The sequence below is a fragment of the Alligator mississippiensis genome, chromosome 13 (genome assembly GCF_030867095.1).
Source record: "Alligator mississippiensis isolate rAllMis1 chromosome 13, rAllMis1, whole genome shotgun sequence".
NCBI lineage: Eukaryota > Metazoa > Chordata > Crocodylia > Alligatoridae > Alligator > Alligator mississippiensis.
This window is the reverse complement of record NC_081836.1, coordinates 5,190,535-5,208,772: the sequence shown is the minus strand read 5'-3', so window position 1 is coordinate 5,208,772 and position 18,238 is coordinate 5,190,535. Positions and strand designations below refer to the sequence as shown.

At 43.3% G+C, this 18,238-nt stretch overlaps 1 protein-coding gene across 3 annotated transcripts; it reads right to left on the bottom strand.

Moving 5' to 3' along the window:
* Positions 1-340: 340 nt before the first annotated feature.
* Positions 341-16,578, bottom strand: OTUD3 (OTU deubiquitinase 3). 3 transcript variants are annotated; one of them, XR_009456428.1, is made up of 9 exons: positions 16,321-16,578; positions 12,391-12,539; positions 11,550-11,662; positions 7,949-8,071; positions 6,813-6,938; positions 5,989-6,085; positions 5,030-5,217; positions 3,097-4,624; positions 341-511 (listed from the first exon to the last, which is right to left on the bottom strand). XR_009456428.1 is itself a non-coding variant. In XM_059716967.1 (8 exons), the coding sequence occupies exons 1-8, from the start codon at positions 16,548-16,550 to the stop codon at positions 4,448-4,450; spliced, it is 1,203 nt and encodes a 400-aa protein (XP_059572950.1). In that variant the 5' UTR covers positions 16,551-16,578; the 3' UTR covers positions 341-4,447. The 3 variants fall into 3 exon arrangements, 1 of the variants encoding a protein (XP_059572950.1); XR_009456429.1 differs by having other exon boundaries at positions 4,258-4,624; XM_059716967.1 differs by having other exon boundaries at positions 341-4,624.
* Positions 16,579-18,238: the final 1,660 nt, after the last annotated feature.

The following is an 18,238-nucleotide window of genomic DNA, read 5'->3' as shown; positions in this document are numbered from 1 at the left end:
CTTCAAATGTTGAACAACTAGGCGTTTACAAAGATTTCAAATGCCTCCAATGTTAGGCAGTAACTGAGCGGGAGATCCAACTACAGTACCTAAATTTAGGGCTTAGGTGCCCAAGTTCTGCCCCTAAATCCAGGTCTTCATCTCTTCAGGCCTCAGTCCCTTCATATCTAAAACAGGGAATCTAGCATTTCCCTAACCTCACAGGAGTGTTGCTTTGAGACAGTGAAGACTGTGAGGGAATTGGGAGCTGCAGTAGGGACGTTAATAATGGTGAGATATTCATGTTGCAGTCACCAACACACCCATGTCACTCAGATCAACAAAATGAATGAGGCAAGTCTCTTAGTAAAATAATCAAAGTTTAATCTGTAGTCCATCCAACACACAAAACTCTGTTCTCATTCAAATGGCACATCTTTGCAGCTTCTATTGCACTAAGTATTTAAAAACAAAACAGGTATTTGGCATTTGGTTTGATGATTGAGGCATGATCCCTGCAGAGTGCTCTGAGCTGGGAAGGAAGAGAAAAATTGTCATTCAGCTTATCCAAGAGGAAAATGAGATGCATCTGGAGCACTGCTATGGATGCAAACATTATAGATCATATGAAATTTCTGATAGTCAGGCACTGCAGATGAGGTAAGGCTGTTGAGAAGTCAACAGATGAATGGACTGTCCTCTGCAAAGAATTACAGTATTGTCAGAGACGCAAGAATAGGCAATGCAAGAAATAGGGGGAGCACCTTCCTTCACACAGCAAACCCTGAAGATTTTAGTTGCATCTGTGCAACTCCCCTAACTTGTCAGAATGTGACCAAGGTGCTTTACTTTCAATGAACTCGTGGCTTCAGAGAGATTTTCTGTTTAGATGGGTGTTGCACTGGAGAAAATGGAACAGATTCTCAACTGGCAAAGTTAGGCAGCAGCTCCACTGATGCAGGGAGTTATGCAGACCTCCACCACTGAAGCGTTTCTGTACATAAAAACAGGAATAGCACAAATAGCATGAGCTTCTGATAGTTTGGGAAGGAGAACATCAGGGCCCAAGGATAACCACTCAGCCTCTAGCTTTCAAGTGCCAGCAGCAATCTTACCTGCCAAGCAGGCTTCCAAACCTACTCCTTCCAGTCTGCCACTAAGGAGCCACCTGCTTGATAAAACTGGCCCTGCATTCAAAGCCTTAGAACTGAAAGTTTCTGTATGTCATCACAAATTCTTGAACTATCTAGCCCCCAGCTAGGATCAAGTCTTATTGAATTTTATACAAGGTAGCCACCTTGACAAACCCGAAGATGCCCAAGCAGCAGGCTATTCAGGATGGAGGTGGTATCTAGTGCCTATCTGGGAACTGAAACTCAAGCACCATAATAAAAGGACATAGTTTATCATCCCAAATTTCCATTCATGAAAAGGAGTTCCCAGAGAAACTATGCACAGGGATCCCCCCAAAAAGATACAGATCAGAAAGGTCAGGCAGACAAAGAGCCTGAACCACAGCCAGCACAAAGCTTTGTGTCTCTCACGTAGGGCAAGGCTGTTTTCCTTGGCACGGACTCAAGGAGCGAACGTGGCTACTCTAACAGGAATATCAGCCCAGTACAATAAGAGCTTGTTTAATCCATTTACACGTCAGATTAGAGCATTTTCAATTGCATATTCAGTTTCAGGTACCCTAACTAAGCAAATGAAGGTGTGATTCTCTTTCCACCTCTAGCAAAGATCTGACACCACTACACAGAGGGCAGTGTCTTCCAGAACAGAGCTGGGCTTTGCAGAATTGGTTGTGAAAGCAACTTGTGTGTTTACGATAGGAACTTTGTCACCCAGTGAATATATCTCCTTTGAGCCCAATTCTCTCCACACACTGCCCCCCCGAGCTGGTGAACTAGATAATCCTTTTATCAGCTTTGGCTCAAGAAAAGCAATGTGATTCATAGAAGATGCTCAAGAAAAGCAATGTGATTCAGAGAAGATGCCCGAACATCCAATTCCTAACTGGCCAGCAAGCAAACTAGCACTGTTGCTTAGGCCTATATTATTTATCTAGTCATTTACAGGACCAGTCTCCCATCTCAATATGAAAACAGGGTGGCACAAACCTAACTGGTACTACCCCCTACTACGCAACTGGAAGTAGCATCTTGCTAAGCTATTTTCTTCATTGTATTTATGTCAATGTCACAACACTGGTGACATCCACTTAGCTACAAGCTTTCCCCAACCTCTGAGCATCCAACTCACTAGGCATTAGGATAGGAAAGTAGTACATCCAGGCACAATGCTGATGGATATTCATAACCACTTCTGGAGTTTGTGAAGCCTGTAGACAAGTAAACAATGACTTCTAATCTTTGGACGGGTCAGGAAAAAGCAAAGCCCCAGAGTCCTAAACATATCACCCTCTCTTTATGCAACAACCGGTCCATTCAGCTAGAATTATAGGAGCACCATTATTCATGTTTTCACAATTTTAAAAGTGCACCATCCAAGACAGACCAAATCCAATGAGGTTTTGTTCCCCATATATTTTAATACCTTTTCCTCTACTCCCAAAATCAGGATCCATGAGAAAAGATCCACTCAGCAGACCCAATTTCCTGCTATAACCCATCAAAAGCTTTGTACAAACCTTGTTATACTTCAATGGTACTGTGAATTCAGGGTCTATTCATATTGTTTACAGCTAACAAATACTGCTCATAGGTTTCTCGCCAACGGAAATTTTTATGATGGCTGGCACTAGCATTTAAGACTGATTTGAAAATAATGGACTTTTTGACGTCACCGATGCATCTCTGAGCAGCTGGGCTGTTTGCTATTGTATACACTACTGCCAGCTCTTTAGAGAGGAACCCAAAGGCATTTTAGCTTCCAAGCCCACAGGGCTATTTTGTTTTTCTCCAGGTTTACTCAATATTGCTCATACTTATAGGCCAGGTCCATTTCTTTGATTGTTTCAAATACTACACAGTAGCAGAGGAAACCAAGAACTGCTAACTCAGGTCTTGGCAGTTCAGTCAGAAGGGTCATTTTTAAAGTATTAAGTCCACACACATCCCAGTATTGATATGGGCTCTTTAAGGCACATATGCTCACCTTAAAAGAATCCTCCTTCACGTGGAAGGTTTGGTTAAGCTTTACTTTGAGTAATAGGGTGTCTCCTCTCTCAGTCTCTCTCTCTCTTCTTTTTAAACTTGGTTCTTCATGCAAGTCCAAGAACTTGATTGATGTTTGATACTATAAGCCATCATGTATCATGGACCAAATCTCACAACCTTTACTTTAGGACAAACTCCCACTCATATAGAGGAAAATACCACAAGATCAGACTCTAGTGATCAATTATAGTTCATGGTGTTCGGTGATCTTATCTAAGAGGAATTTAAGCTACAAAATCCTATCCTGGAAAAAGCTTGATTTATGAGGAGTGAATTGGGCAAATTTCCCAGCAATCAGTGCTACTTGGAAGCTTGTCCCCAGGACTTCTGAGCCATTGGCTAAAAGAATTTAATTTGGAGACTGAAGACAGTCAAGTTCCCTACTTGGACTCCAGCCCTCAATGCATGAGGCAGGGGATGAAATTCCAGATGTCTAAACATCAGCACATTTTTGTTAGCACTTAATAGAAATCTCATGTCTGCTGCATCAAGTACTACCTCATTAGACTATACTAGATTGGATAAATCAACTCTGCAATCAAAGAGTACACTGGTCTCCCCCTCATTTTATGCAAGTAATATTGTCAGAGAAGAGGGGCTTCATTGCTAGCAGATCAGGGTGCCCACAGATTTCTTCTACACTCACTTTGTGCCAAAAATATCACAGATCCAGCCAGCCCAATTCGCCTCCAGGTACAAATCACCTCTAAAACAGTCAGTAATATTTAGCAAATGGCTTAGTGAAACAAAAGCAAGAGAAGCTCTATCCAAACTACAACTTGCCATTCAGTTATGGTGCGGGGCATAGGGGATGAGAAATCTTACATATTTTGCTATAGCGTTTAGCTGATAGTTTCGGTTTTGGAAAGGATTCCAGAAGTTTGTTCCAGTCACTTTAAAGAGAGAGAGAGAGAGAAAGAATGGGAAAGTGTATTCCTCAGCTGAAAACAGTTAACACTCCCCTTTACAGTAATTTAAAACAAGTATCCTTCCATGCTTGAAGGCAAATCTCATGCCAGGTATATAGGGAGATAGCTCAAGGTTCACTGAACCACCTCCACATTTTCACTTCACTAAGCTTTGACCATTCCTCACTCACTGGCAAATGTTCTCTAATGTCCCCAAGTTGTTCTTCCTGCAGCTGTAGAAAGCCAAAAAAGACTTAGCACGCAGAAACTGAGTGGATGCCCAGAAATTTGTTTTGAAGAGTATGGCCTTCTCTCAAGTGTCAGTACTCTTCCTCCTCGATGCTGTTTCCCATTTGCAAAGAGGCCTAAACACGGTAACAGTCAAATATTCACAGCCGCAAGGGCCTTCACTAGGGTGACCTGCGTGTTTGAGTCTGTCTCATTCCGGTTGTTATTTGCATTGTTACTCTTGTTAGTCAAGGCTTTCTGACGGTGCCTTTCCTCTTGTCGCCTCTTCTTCTCCAGCCGCTGCTGCTCCTTCCTTTGTTTATTAGATACCTGCAAAGAGTCAAACAATAAATACAATTTCAAAGGACCTTCATGCCATGCTCACCAGACAAGGGAAAGTACTGTCTTCTTTATCAGAGACAGGCAAACAAGCTGATACTAAAGAACCACTGGTGCAATGCCGTGGTCTCAAAACTTGTGATCCAAGCCCTTTACATAGAAATAAAATCTATCCCTTTGGGGGAATAAAGGCCATGTTATTCTAACATGTCCATTACTTAGCAATAAATTCAGGAACTTGCTTTCTTGCAGCAATACTTTAAGTAATGTTTGAGAGATGAACATTCAGCCAGGGATTCCCCCATACGCTGGTATTCCACTCATCCCAAAGGGATCTGTGACCTCTCACCCCCATTTCCCACCCCACCTCCGCACTCTTCCACACACTTTCCATACCTTTGGGAAATGGTTTTTGCTGGCTCGAGTCTCTTCAACAGGTCTAACCTGTGCCTTGTTGTTTTCTGTTCCACCTGGAGGTAAACCCTGATTTCCAAAGATTCTACTGCCACTCCCATTCTCCTCCCACAGGGCTGAGCTACGCGGCTTCTGACCTTTGGCCTGGGAACCACACTGCTCCTCTGCATCTACCGATACAAGAGATTTCGGTCAGAGATGCTCTAAGCAAGAGTGGATCATGCCAAAGTGTTACCAGATTTATTGTAGGCCGTCAGCCATGATTACATGTAGGGTTTCTTTGTAAAAATGTCAGTAACCCATCCATGAAGCACAACCCACTGCAAAGTGAAAAGAAGGACCCTGCACACAATAGGTCTTTTTGCCTCTTCATAGTTTCAACCTGATTTCTACCCAAATGTGCTTGTAATAGCTTTGTGAAAAAGATATGAAGAGTCATAGGTGGCAGAAGAGAGACCAGCACCCCAACAGCAGGCTCAGGATGGATTAGGGTCAGTGAGGAGATGAGTGAATAAGTATTGAAAATCCATTTATTTCAGAGGCTGAATGGCTCAAGGGATTGGTAACTTGAACCTTTTAAACTCAGTACTATCACCACAAATCCATCCCAGATTGGTTGCAGTAACCAATGTGTTAAGTGTTTTTTTCTGAAAATAATTGTTTGTTTTACTCCAGTTCATAACAGAGTCACTGAAACCAGCTTCACAACTGTCATCATACTGAAAGTGTCAGCAGAGTCACCAAAAAATAACTGGGAGTGGAAGTTCACCCTCATCCTATGAGAGGTTATCCTTCTGAGCCATGGCTTACATAGACTGATAGGAAAGCCAAGAGAAAAACGTGTTCTGCTACTGCTATGAGTCTCATGTTTAACGAATGTCTCTAATGTGGTCTATGGGGCATTTTTCAAAAGGATAAAGGTAACAAATCTGCTTACTTACTGATTCTTTTCACTTCATTCACTTGGAGAATGGCAAATATTGCAGAATCAATATTGTAGTTCTCCACTTCTAGAATCTGACTTATTAAATGAAGATCCTATCCACAAGAGAGAGAGAAAGACACACATGTATTGGAAAGATTCTGGACCAGTGTTAGTGAGGACACTTGTACAATTAGCTACACCATTCTGACCAGAAGTTAGTTTTGTTTCTGGAATCCCTGTAGATTTTTTTTGTTTGCTGTGAGATGGGAGACAACAGCAATAAAGTTTGAGCTTCACCGAGACATGGAAACCCAAAGATCATGGCAGACCAGTACAGTGAGCCAGGTCAAGCCTGCACATATACAGCCCTTTAGAGTAACAGACAGTCCCTGACCCATGTCTGTACAGGACTAAATACAATGGGCCCTGTTCTCAGTCAGCTTCAAGGCATTATTAGCAGGAGCAGTGCAGCTGCTAAATACAGCCATTTAGTAACAATGGCCCAGGTTTGTCAAACTAACTAGTGATTTTGGGTGTCTTTCTGAGACCTCTGACAAGGGCCCCAGGTTCACAAAATGGAGCTCAGCAGTATTTGAAAATCTGGCTCTTCTAGGAAATGGGAAAGTGAACACATAAATAAAGAAACAATGACTAGTCACTCATAAAAGGGACACATTTCGCCTGTAATTAGCCTACCTGTATTAGAAAGTATATCCAGATCTGTGGCTGTGGCACTAAAGCTGCTCAAGAGCGTCAGCCAATGCCATTCTCAAGTCAATCTTCACGTAACAATGGGTGCTCTCTATTTTGCATATTACTCACAAAATACTAAATACTGACCGAACACCCAGTTGCATTGCGAACTTTTTGAATAGCATCCTCTACTTCATCCTCCACCTCCTCTTCAGATTCATCCTTCTTTGGCTCGATTTTCTCCTTCTTATTTGTTTCGTTTTTACAAAGCATCTACAATAACAAGCAAAATGCACATGGATCAGCATGGGTCAAGACAAGACCCCAGAGCATAGGAAAACACAGTCATTTTAAGATGGACAAAAGGAAACTAGTGCCAGTAGCAAAGTGACCTTAGCTATTATAATTACAGCCCTTTTCCTCGAAGCTCCTTTTTTAATATAGGTCTTTGAAACTGAATAATTTTTTACTGTCTTTTACACCGTTTCCCATAACTCTTATTAATACTACAGGATCACATACAAACATATGCAATAGCTAGATTCTCTGAAACTGTTAACGTCATTGCACATTGTACAATTACATGCAGACTGATTCCTGCACAGCTCAGTCTAACCTTTCATAATGACAGGTAGAACAGTCTGTAATGTAAGACTATTACCTGTATTGACCCCCTCTTGATTTTCAATGTATACAGGTACTCCTCACTTAACGACCGAGTTCCGTTCCGTTCCATTCCCATGACTAGGTCATTAAGTGAATTGGTCGATAAGCGAGGAGCCCCGGCGAGGAAAGCCCGCTCCATGCGCCCCGCCCCGCCCGGGCCGCGAGCGCAGGAGCTGTCCACCTCACCCCGTTTCCACAATACAGGTATTGTACTCCTCACTTAACAACCTACCTGCTCGGAGTAATGACTGCTCAGAGAGCTGGTCGTAAGTCCGCGCGGTCGTTAAACAGGTAGGTCGTTAAGTGAGGAGTACCTGTACAGGTGTGCACACGCAGTAGGCTGGCATGGGGCTTACTCAGAGATACTTGGGCATCCTCTCAAATCAGAAGCGGGACTAGAATTCAGTAAATCTTGGATCACAGTTCAGTAAACTCAAAACACTGTTGAAACAGGCTGCTAGAGTGGACAACTATAACTCTTTAACTGTAAAACTGTAACTCTGGGGAGAGATTCTCTCTTTACCAGTGCTAAAAACAAGACACTTGGCAAGAAGAGTCATATGCCCACATCTTCAAATTCCAGAGCTGACTTCACAGGTCATTCAGTCACCACCAACCTGTGTTTGAAGATTAGCCGGAGCTTCAGAGTTGTCATTGGTTCTCCGTACACTATCGTAGTGTTCTCCATGCCGATAGGCAATGTGAAGCTCCCTCACATTGCTTTCATCTGTGCCTCTGATCTGAGAAAGATAGAAATATTTTCAATGAGGACAAAAGTTGCACCAACTTTAGCTCCATATTTTGAAGAGCATTTGATCTTTCCAGTAGTGGATAAGAACAATGCAAACATTGCCCTGAGAAGCTTCTCAGGTGGCTAATGAGCACCGTTAAATTAGGTGATGTTAACAAATCCCCCAAACATACCAAAAATAATATCACCCATAATATACAAACTGTGGTGCTGGGAAGCAAAATCAACTGCTCAATTCTTCTGACTTTAGAAGTGTAGTGCTGGTAGATTTAATCTTTAAGTACCACTGGCCAGGAAACTTATTTTAATTTCCATTAAAACCACTTGCAACATTTTTAATCCTCTAAAATTTCTCACAAAGAGTGCTTTAGTTCCCTGGCAACCTCCCCAAATTTTCAATGAAAAGAGAAAGTATCACAATAAAGTTCCTATGTCTTCTAAGAGGCATTCTTCCTTAAAAATGACAAAATATGGTTAGGCAGTATTTAGTTAAGAATGGCCAGTTAAGACCTCACTATTTTGGACAAGAATTGCTTTAAAAAAAAATCTTTCACAGGCTTGACAGGATGGCATTCATAAAATTTGCAACAAGAGATGACATTTTTCTGGATTTAACTGTAGATTTGCAACCCCAGACAAATGCCAATTGTGGAAATCAGGTAATTGGATTTCAGAGGGCTGTTTACAGCCCAGTGTTCATCTACTATGTCAGTACAAAGTTTAGCAACTGTCTACCCAAAGACTCATCTGTATTTACTGATGGAACAAATGTTAGGATAACTCCTTTATCAGGGTAGCTGGATAAATGAAATTACTTACACATTCATATAAAACACTGCTTAACATCTCCACTCTTGCAATGAAATATAGAGAATTACACAGATGTTTTCATAACTGAGTCTTTGTAAGCCTACTTTACTCATCTGTCAACTTGGAGTTCAGAGTATGGAGGCCTGAGTTATAGATGACCCCCATCACCCAAAGCAGCACAAAGAATGATTTGAGGTTCTTGTGCAGTTTAAGGCTCTGCAGTTTCCCAATCCTTCCAGCTCTTTGAACCCAAGTCTTTATAGCTAAAGATATTTACCACTCACCTTTAAACTATATCCACTGCTTGTGCACACATTTGTCCTGTTAATCATTTGAGATCTCAAATACAGGTTCTCTCCATTTATTTAAATTTTTTAAACTTGTTCACCTTCAAGTTTCAAGTCAACAACTTCTATTTAACTCTCCTTTCACGTTTATGGAAGTCAGGATGTTGGATGGAAACATGATTTAGTTTTTACACTTCATCAACCTGACAGGTGGTTGCCATTATAGGAGCACAGGCCTGCAGATTTTGCCATTTTGCCTGATTTCCTTCTTTGTGGTGTTAATTCTAATTTAGCAAGGCCTCCATGTGAGCTCTCCAGCAACTTACATGAGCTATAAATGAGAGGTCTGCTGCAGGGGACATACAACAATGTGCAGAAAGCAACCACATGACAATTTTACCCAGAAAGAAGGAATTAAGATGCTAGTTTTCATGTGGAAATGGACTGATTTATTTTGCTCCCATTAACAAAGGAAAATGACCAAAGCACTGATGGAGACAAAGCAAACCCTTAAACTCCACAGGTACAACAGGCAACTCAAGAAGCCTTTCTTTTTTTAAAGTAAACCAAGAAAGCCAATCCAAAACCCAAGGAAAGCAATAGGCCGAACTCACTGATGTTAACAAACTTTGGATCAGATGACAAATGCTTTAAGTATTAAGCTGAGCTAAAAGCCTCAGACTCAAGCAGGACAAGGAAAGTGAATATCTGTAAAGGCAGCCCCTTTGGAGGAGGGTTGGGGCATAATGATGGATGCGAGTGGGACTGTGCTCCCCCCACCCTGATTTATGCGCTTTGTGATTAGGGATTTCCGTCACTAGGGGTATTAACTTAATCCCTTTCACCAACATTACATTCAGGCATGCAAAACTTGGGCTCTCATAAGCCCTGTAATTATGGCACTGAAAAGGTCAGTGGGCAAGGGAAACAGCTGGAGGTTACTGAGGTGACACACAAAAGTACAGATAAGAGCACATTAACTTGAATATCCAGTTCAAAACAATAATGCAAGTAACATTTCCATGAACTCCTGCAGAGCAGTTACCTCTGTATGCTCTGTGGGGTCAAGAAGTTGAACATTATTCCCGCTGACTTGTTTTCACAATTGTCAAATTTAACATGGAACAGAGCTTTTCTTTACCAGGAGGGACAGTTAACCTGGTTCTTTTATGGTTCTGAAGTCTATGCAATAGCATACTAGAGTATGCTAAGGCAAGGGCGGGCAATTATTTTGGGCACAGGGCTGCTTACTGAGTTTCGGCAAGCTATGAAGGGCCGCATGACAGGCAGCCCAGAGCAGATTAATATTAATTTTCTAAATTTTTAGGGGCCCCGCGGGCCTGATAGAATGGCCTGAGGGGCCGCATCCGGCCCCCAGGCTGCATTCTGCCCACCCCTGTGCTAACACAATCATTAAGACCTTCACCATGTTTCTTCTTTGACATCTAAATAGATGTCAAAGCAAAAACAAACCAATGCAGTTCATTGTGCTGGCTGTGAAGTGAGGCAACTTCTTTATAACCAATGAGACGTAACAGATGAACCATCCTGGACTGAAGTAGCCTGCTCACTTGCTGCACCTCTGAACACACGGAGAAGACTTTCTAAGTGACTACTTTTCCAGTAGGAACACACAAATGGTAGGGACCTGCTAGGCCACCAAATGCAATCCTAAGCTATCACAGACCATGATATTCTTCATGTCTCAAACTGATCAAACTGCATCTTAAAATCAGTTTGCATTTTTGCCTTTACTAACCCTGTTGGAAGGCACTTTCAGTAAATTTCACTGCCCAGATGGTTAGAAATTAGCTTTTTCTCCTGAATTTGATAAAGAACTAATTAAGCTTCACAAACAAGATCCCCATCATTCTCTACATTGTTGTCCCACTTAAAACTCAACAGCACTGAAAGCCTCCACTAGACTTACCTCAGTCTAATATGAAAGCAGTTACCAGTATGCATAGATCTCACACCTAGTGGTATAAACCAACTTTAAGGAAGTTGTGTCATTTTGAGGGAGAAGGCTCTGCTCCAGCATATTCACATTTCATACATTTAAACTTTATTTTGCCCCAATTAAAGTTCTTTACCTCATTTACATAATTAAGGAAGAGTGGGATGCTGATGTCATTCACAATTATGCTAAGACTAATATCTAAGATCCAGGATTCCCTCTTAAAAATACACTAAATATCAGCTTGGTACCCAAAAACTTGTTTATAAACCTCCCAACATGCAGTTAGTCCAACAAAAGATATCACCCACATAAATCCTTACCTTGCATTAAACAGCAGTAAATTTTAACACTATCTAGACTACCCAGCACAAAGCAAGGCCAAATTAGGAAAGCTGAGCTTTGATTCTTACCTGCCACAGTGGAGCATTGAGCTGATGAATAACTACATTCATTTGATTGTTCCTTGCAAATGCCACAATAGCATCATTGCCAGCAAAAGTGCCAGGCTTCGCCAAATTGGAGACTAGGGAAAAGATGAGAACAGATATAGAAGGGGTTAGGCACTTGACTGCCATCCGCAAACACATCTGAAAACCACAACCTGAGCAACAACCCTGAGAAACAATGGAAAGCAAGCATGCTGTTACCCATTAGAAACTGGCCACGATAAAAGATTAAGATGGGTCACCATCTCTAGCAGAACAGCTTCCCCTAAAACCATGCATGGTCATCAGCTCAGTTGTAGGTCTGAGTACACAGCAGTCTTCTCTCCATCTTCCAAACAGTTTCCTGCATGTTACTCAGTGGTTTCTATGGGCTCTCATAGCAAGTCTATATAGGGCTGTTTTTCTTTTAACCATGGTTAGCATTATTCAATGCAACCAATATCAACCTTTCAATTTTGATACCACACTAAACCCGAGAATTTTAGGATGAAAATTTCAGAGGAACCCAAGGGAGTTCAGAAGTCTATGCCTACTGACGTGTTCTGGGAGCTAGGCACCAAGTTACTTAGGCTTCATTCAACCATCCCAGCTTTTTGCTTCTCCACACTTGACCTCAATTTGAATATACTCCAAGGTCAGCCAAATGCTCAGCTCTCTAGCATCCCACTATTCCCCTAAAATTTGTTGGTGGAGAAAACTCTGGCATGATATAACCAAATGACATTTAAAGGATGGAGAAAGACTCTTAATATAGGTTTGGGCCAGAAAAATAGCCTCTTCTATTAGTATCCCACCAGGACTGTACCGTGCTTCTCAAAGGGAACGTCATCCTCCACAAAAGGTTCAAAATCCTCCCGCTGTTTTATCATGTAATCCACTGTTTCCTGGCGGTGTTTGAGGTGGTTCCGGGAATGTCCCTCCAGTTGGTCACCAAGTGCTCGAAACAAACAATTGCTACAAAAGAGAAGATTTCCAGTTAGCCTGTCTGAAGTGTATTTAACACTAGGAAAAGTACCAGATTAATACCAGCATCCTCAGTTTACCTACAGAACCACTACAGTGTAATCTTCCCTGCACCTCAGAAATGTAGCAATATGGGAATGAGTTCATTTCCACTCAATGCAAAGCCTCTCCACTGAATTGCAAGCAGCAGTAAAAACTGCATTTATTTTGATAAAACAGAAAACTATGGGCAGACAAAAAGCAAATCTGCACACTCCACACTCCCTTGTAATGGGCCAGAATACCACCCCAAAGTGAATGGGATTTGGACACTGCCCCTTTGGAAATGCCAGTAAAACAAGGGTGCAACAATGAGCGAGAGAGCCTAAATGATGATCATCAAAAAGCTTGTTAATGCCATTCTTCTAACTCCCTTCAGAGCCCCCATCTCCTACTCTTCCAGCTCAACAGTTTGATCAGTGCTTCAGGGAGGGACTAGGGTGCTCACAGCTGGAATTTTGTTTAGGATGGATTAGAAATTCTCTAATATGACTTAATCTCTTCTAGGAATTAGGTCAGTCAACCTGCCCCACCTTAAGCAAGTAATTACTGTGACAGTCTCTCTAGAACATTCAAGGAGACTGAATGCTTCACTCCTCTTTTAAAAAAAGAATATGAACTTTCTCAACTCAATTCAGTCTGTAGACATCATACGGTCTTAAATAAGAATGGTAGCTGTAGTATTAGCTCTAGTATATGTTACAAAAGTTAGAATATTTAATAGCCTTCTATGTATTCAGTATTATTCAAAATGCAAAAAGCAAGTATGATGGGTGGGAACACACCAGATATTAAAAGCTAGACAGACACCTGACAGCCAGAGGCCAACACAAAACAGGAGGGTGAGGGCACCCGTCAGAGCCTCTACTCCAGCTGCTGGAACAGAAAACGTCTCCGATTCCCAAAGCTGTGCTGTTTTAGGACCCTGTTCAGAGGTCCCCTCTTCTATATTCGTCTCTAGTCAGTAAGTCTGGCAGAACTGAAGGCTGTTTCTCCTCTCGGGCATCTTCTGGCATCTCCCCCAAGTATCTTCTGGAAGGAAGAAGGAACATACTTTCCACCTCTATTCCAGAGTTTCTTGATAACTCCGGAGGGGTCTCTGCTCTCCCGCCCTCCACTATGCATGGACTTATTTGGTCTCTTCCTGCTTTTAAATCAGCTTAGCAACTTGCAACCTCAGACCGAAACCAGCACAATTCTTGCCAGCTCCTCAGTTGCCAGCCTAGCTCTGAATAGCAGAACTAAACTTACCAGTCCTTCACTTTGTATGACTATTAATCACATTGCTATAGCTCATGTTGTAGGTCCCACATGTCTTACGCTCAGAGGGAAAACTTCCTACTCACCAGTAGACAAGTGATTTTCCGACTCCATCGACACAAAGAGCTCTATTTACCAAGTACTACTGAAACTAGCATATTCACCTTTATATTGCTACACAGATTCACCTCACCTTTCAGTTTACCCTGCAATAGCATCGTGTTGTAGTATAATCAGAGGGAATAAAGTATGGCTTGCTAATAACCTCTTCAAAGTCAACCTAGGGGTACCCATACTGGATCAAATGAACCAGGGCATTCAAAGGCTCTTCATATTTTACACACTAGAAACAGATGTGAAATACCAGGTCTGCTACAATCTTCCTTACTACAAAGGCAGGGCAGTGTAGCATGACAGCCATCCAAAGAGGAGCCACACTGCCCTGCCTTCTGCCTAATGTCAAACTAGCCTAGCTAATCCCCTCTCTCTTTCTTACTTTGTTAGATTCCTTCCCAATTTGGTCCAATTCACACATCACAATGAACACATTTGGTCTTACTATATTCAGGCAACCTTGGGACATAATTTCACATGCTAACTGTTCACAGGCTGTTTAAAACCAGAGTCTGGGACACAATCACATCAGCACTGAAAATCCAGGATGTGTCACCCCTCACAAGGTTTCCTGAAAGGCGTGTTCACTTTGGCATCTGGCAGAGATGGGACCACACTCCCTGAAGCCCCAGGCTCCCTTCTGCCTCCATCCTGTTCAACTGCAAGCGGGGAGGTGTCTTTTTCAGCGCGGTCTGAGGGGCAGCAAATCCTTCCCTCAACGTTCACGCATGTCTCTGGGGAGCGGCAGGGACGCAGGAAGAGAAGGGGGAGCACGAGTCAAGAGAGGGCATGTGCTACAGGCAGGGCAGGTGCATTGCAGAGACACTGGGCACAGGAGCAGGAAGGAAGCAGGGCTGGCACAGTGTTGCCAGGTGGACGACAATTACCCTATTTGTATGATAATTTCAACCCTTGTACAATCAAATAACAGTATAAGTGTTCAAAAAGTATGATAATTTGAGATAGCACATTCGTGCAGCATATGCAAAACCCAAGTCACTCTCAGAGTCTGAACTTGGGGGTTTGCTGCCAGCACTTCCTTAGGACAGCTGGCCTCAAAATAAAGAAATGCCTCAACTTTGATGACCTAGTTCTCACTCACTCACTGGTGCCTTACAATGGCCAATAAAAAGTAAAGAAGACAACAACTTATTTGCAGACTAATTACCATTTTTTTTTTCAGGGTACAATACTTTTTCAGCAAAGAATCATTTTTGAGCTCCCAGTCTGATAATTTAATATTTAAGACCTGGCAACACTGGCCTGGCACCGCACTCGGGTGCCCACGAGGGGCAGAGGCAGGCTGCACCCTGGCCCACGCCTGCAGTGGGGATGCACACACCGCTGGGCAGCACAGGGAGGCCGTGCAGTGTTGCTAGGTCTTAAATATGAAATTATCATACTTGAAGCTCAAAATTATTGCATTTGCTGAAACCTACACGGAAAAAATATGTAAACAAGTCCTCTTCTTTACAGGCAGTCCTCGGACTTATGACACCATTGGTTCCTGAAAATGGTGTCTTAAGTTGAAACATTGTAACTCGGAACCGATTTTCCCCTAGAAAACAATGTTATAAATGGGGGATTGGTTCCCGAACCAAGGCCCGATACCCCGTTTTCACTAAAAATAACCAAAAATTGAGTACTCGATCAATTACAGATGAGTAGTGTAGCTACACTGATGTATTTATATCGTAAATAGCAATCATATTGATTTGGAAGGACTTCTTTGAGGTGACTTTGCTGGGCTTTTTGAAGGACTCTTGGTTGGACTTATTGAAGGGCTGTCGGCTGGTCTTCTCAGGAGTCTCGGCTGCAGGTTTTGCTGGAGTCTCGGCTGTTTTCTTAAAGCAAGCGTCCAAGAAAGTTAGGACAGATGTTCTCCCAGGGAGATGGGTGACAGCGACTTGTTCGCTGGCGTGGCGTCACATCGCATCAAGCGTTGTGAAGTCAAAACTGACGTCAGAAAGTTGAAACGGGGTGTCTATTTATAAACGGTGTACGTGCAACATGTTGTAACTCGAAACGTTGTAAGTCGAGAACTGCCTGTACTTTCCATCGGTCTCAATCGGGTGAGAACTGGGTCCTCCAAATTGAAGCACGTCTTTATTTCGAGGCCCGCCGTCCTCACACAGAGCTGGCAGCAAACCCCAACGCCCGGTCGGACTCTCCGAGAGCGACCTGGGTTTTGCGTTTTGTGCTGTTACCCATCCTACATCCTCCAAGGGTTGAAATGATTGTATGTGTGCAATAATTATTGTACACCTGGCAGCACTGAGGTGGGGGCAAGGGGCCAGCGCCTGGCACTGCCCAGGAGGGGGGAGGGGCACCTCGGGGGGGGAGGGGCACCGGCGCTCACCCGTCGCCCGGCACCTCGCGCAGCCGGAGGCCCAGCGCCTGCAGCTGGTTGGTGAAGCTGACGAACTCCTGGGCCGCCGCCCCGCCGCCGCCCTCGGGGGGGGCCCGGTTGCGGCGCTCCTTGGCCAGCGCCCGCCGCGCCGCCCGCTCGTCGCGCCTGCGCTCCATCTCCGCCTTCCTGCCGCCGCCGCCGCCGGCCGTCCGCGCCCGCAACGCCTGCTTGCGCGACATGGACCCGGCCCCGACCCGTCCGCCGCACTGCGCATGCGCCACAGTGTCCCTCTCTCCCCGCTGCGTGTCATGTGACCGGCGTGACCATAGAGATGCCCAAGAGGGGCAAGAGCGGCGTTCGGTCAGCCATTCCCACGGGGGGGGGGGGGGCGAGGGGATGAGAAGGCTGCAGCCAGGAGAGGAGGGGGAGGTAGGTAGGGAGATGTGAGGGGGGAGGGGAGGCCGAGTTTGGGGAAGAAGGTGGATGGCATAAAAGAGACTGAGCCTGGGAGGCATGAGTAGGGGAGGGAGAAGGTGGGATGAGTTGATGTTGAGGGGAGTTGGCAGGGGAGGGTGCCATTTCTTATCTTTATTCCTAAAATATTGTTCCCTTGAATAAAATAAGTAAATATATATATACACACACACATATATATTCCACTTTACTGTCTCCTTGTATCACTCTTGGCTTCTGGAGCGTAAGAGGGCCCTGTCCATAGGAGTCTCTCTGCTTGGCCAGCATTTAACAAAGAATTTGTAATGCAAAATTGTGGTTGCCTCTGCACACGTCCTCTGATACCTGTTCTTAGGGGGATGTCGCAGCTCTTCCCCTTTAGACCTTGCTTTGCAGCCGTGAACCGCTTCAGGGGACGGTCGGTGTCTGCTTCGCCATTGCAAGATCAGTACAAAGAATAGTTTGGCAGAATAACAGATTCACGACGCTCGAATGAGAGGAAGATTTTGGATGAAACTGTCCATGAGATGGCAGCATTATAATATAGTTTTTGATGTGATGCCATGATACGGTTGCTGAGAAGACCAAGTAGTTGCGGTTATAAGCAGAGTCGGAGCTGTGGATTATTTGTGTTTGCGGGATTTTCTTGGAGGATTGAGAGGCAAACTCAAAACAGGAGATTTGATTTCTACCAACAAAATGCTGTCTTGGTTGCAATTTTGTTCTGTTGCTTGACTTTGCTGGGGTTGTAAATCAGGCCCTTAACTTAGTATCCCTTTTTTAGTTAATAGAAATGGAGCACAGCAGTTAAGCAAGTGTTTAAAGTATTTCTTGAATTTTACAAATTGGATATGTACAAAACTGCACCTTTAGAAATCGTTCCTTGTGTTTTAAAAATGTTGAGTAAGGGCCCCAAAACCTGAATGGATCTAAGTAGATATTATTCCTACGGTGGCATCCTTTTTGTGGCATGAATATTTCGATTTATACTGGCTCATCCACATAAAAAAAAATGTAGCTGGAAGTCTTCTGTACGGTCTAGTTGCAATATCTAGAGTCAATGCTAGAGTCTGATGCCATGAAATACAAAGCCTAAATGTTCAGCCCAAAATTTTACCTGGGTTCATCACCTTGTTGGAATTAATTTTATCTAGTTAATTTTTTTTAATTTGTGTAATTGAGTCTGGGAAAACAAATCGGAGCAGTTGTAAAAAAGAGACCTGCTTCCCTTTTCTAGCAAACAAGTTGATATTCTGCAGAAGGCAGAAATTGCTTCTCCTGCTATGTATTGTTGGCTCTGGGCAATTTTTGTTTTAATGTTAAACTCTACCGCATGCATTCATTTGGAAGGGCTCTCAAAGAGACTTGCTTCCCAGCAAACTACTTTGTTTTCATTCTGTGGTCCTATCCCTGTTAAGCTTCCCTATAAAGATTTCCTTTCCATCCCACTGTCTCAGCTAGCTGTTATTCTTCC

Coding starts and splice junctions, on each gene's coding strand:
- OTUD3 (XM_059716967.1), bottom strand. CDS start 16,550: ATGTCGCGCAAGCAGGCGTTGCGGGCGCGGACGGCCGGCGGCGGCGGC. Junction 6,086..6,812: donor GCAATGCAACTGGGTGTTCG/GTCAGTATTTAG, acceptor TCTTGTGGATAG/GATCTTCATTTAATAAGTCA. Junction 5,218..5,988: donor GAATGAAGTGAAAAGAATCA/GTAAGTAAGCAG, acceptor TTGTATCGGTAG/ATGCAGAGGAGCAGTGTGGT.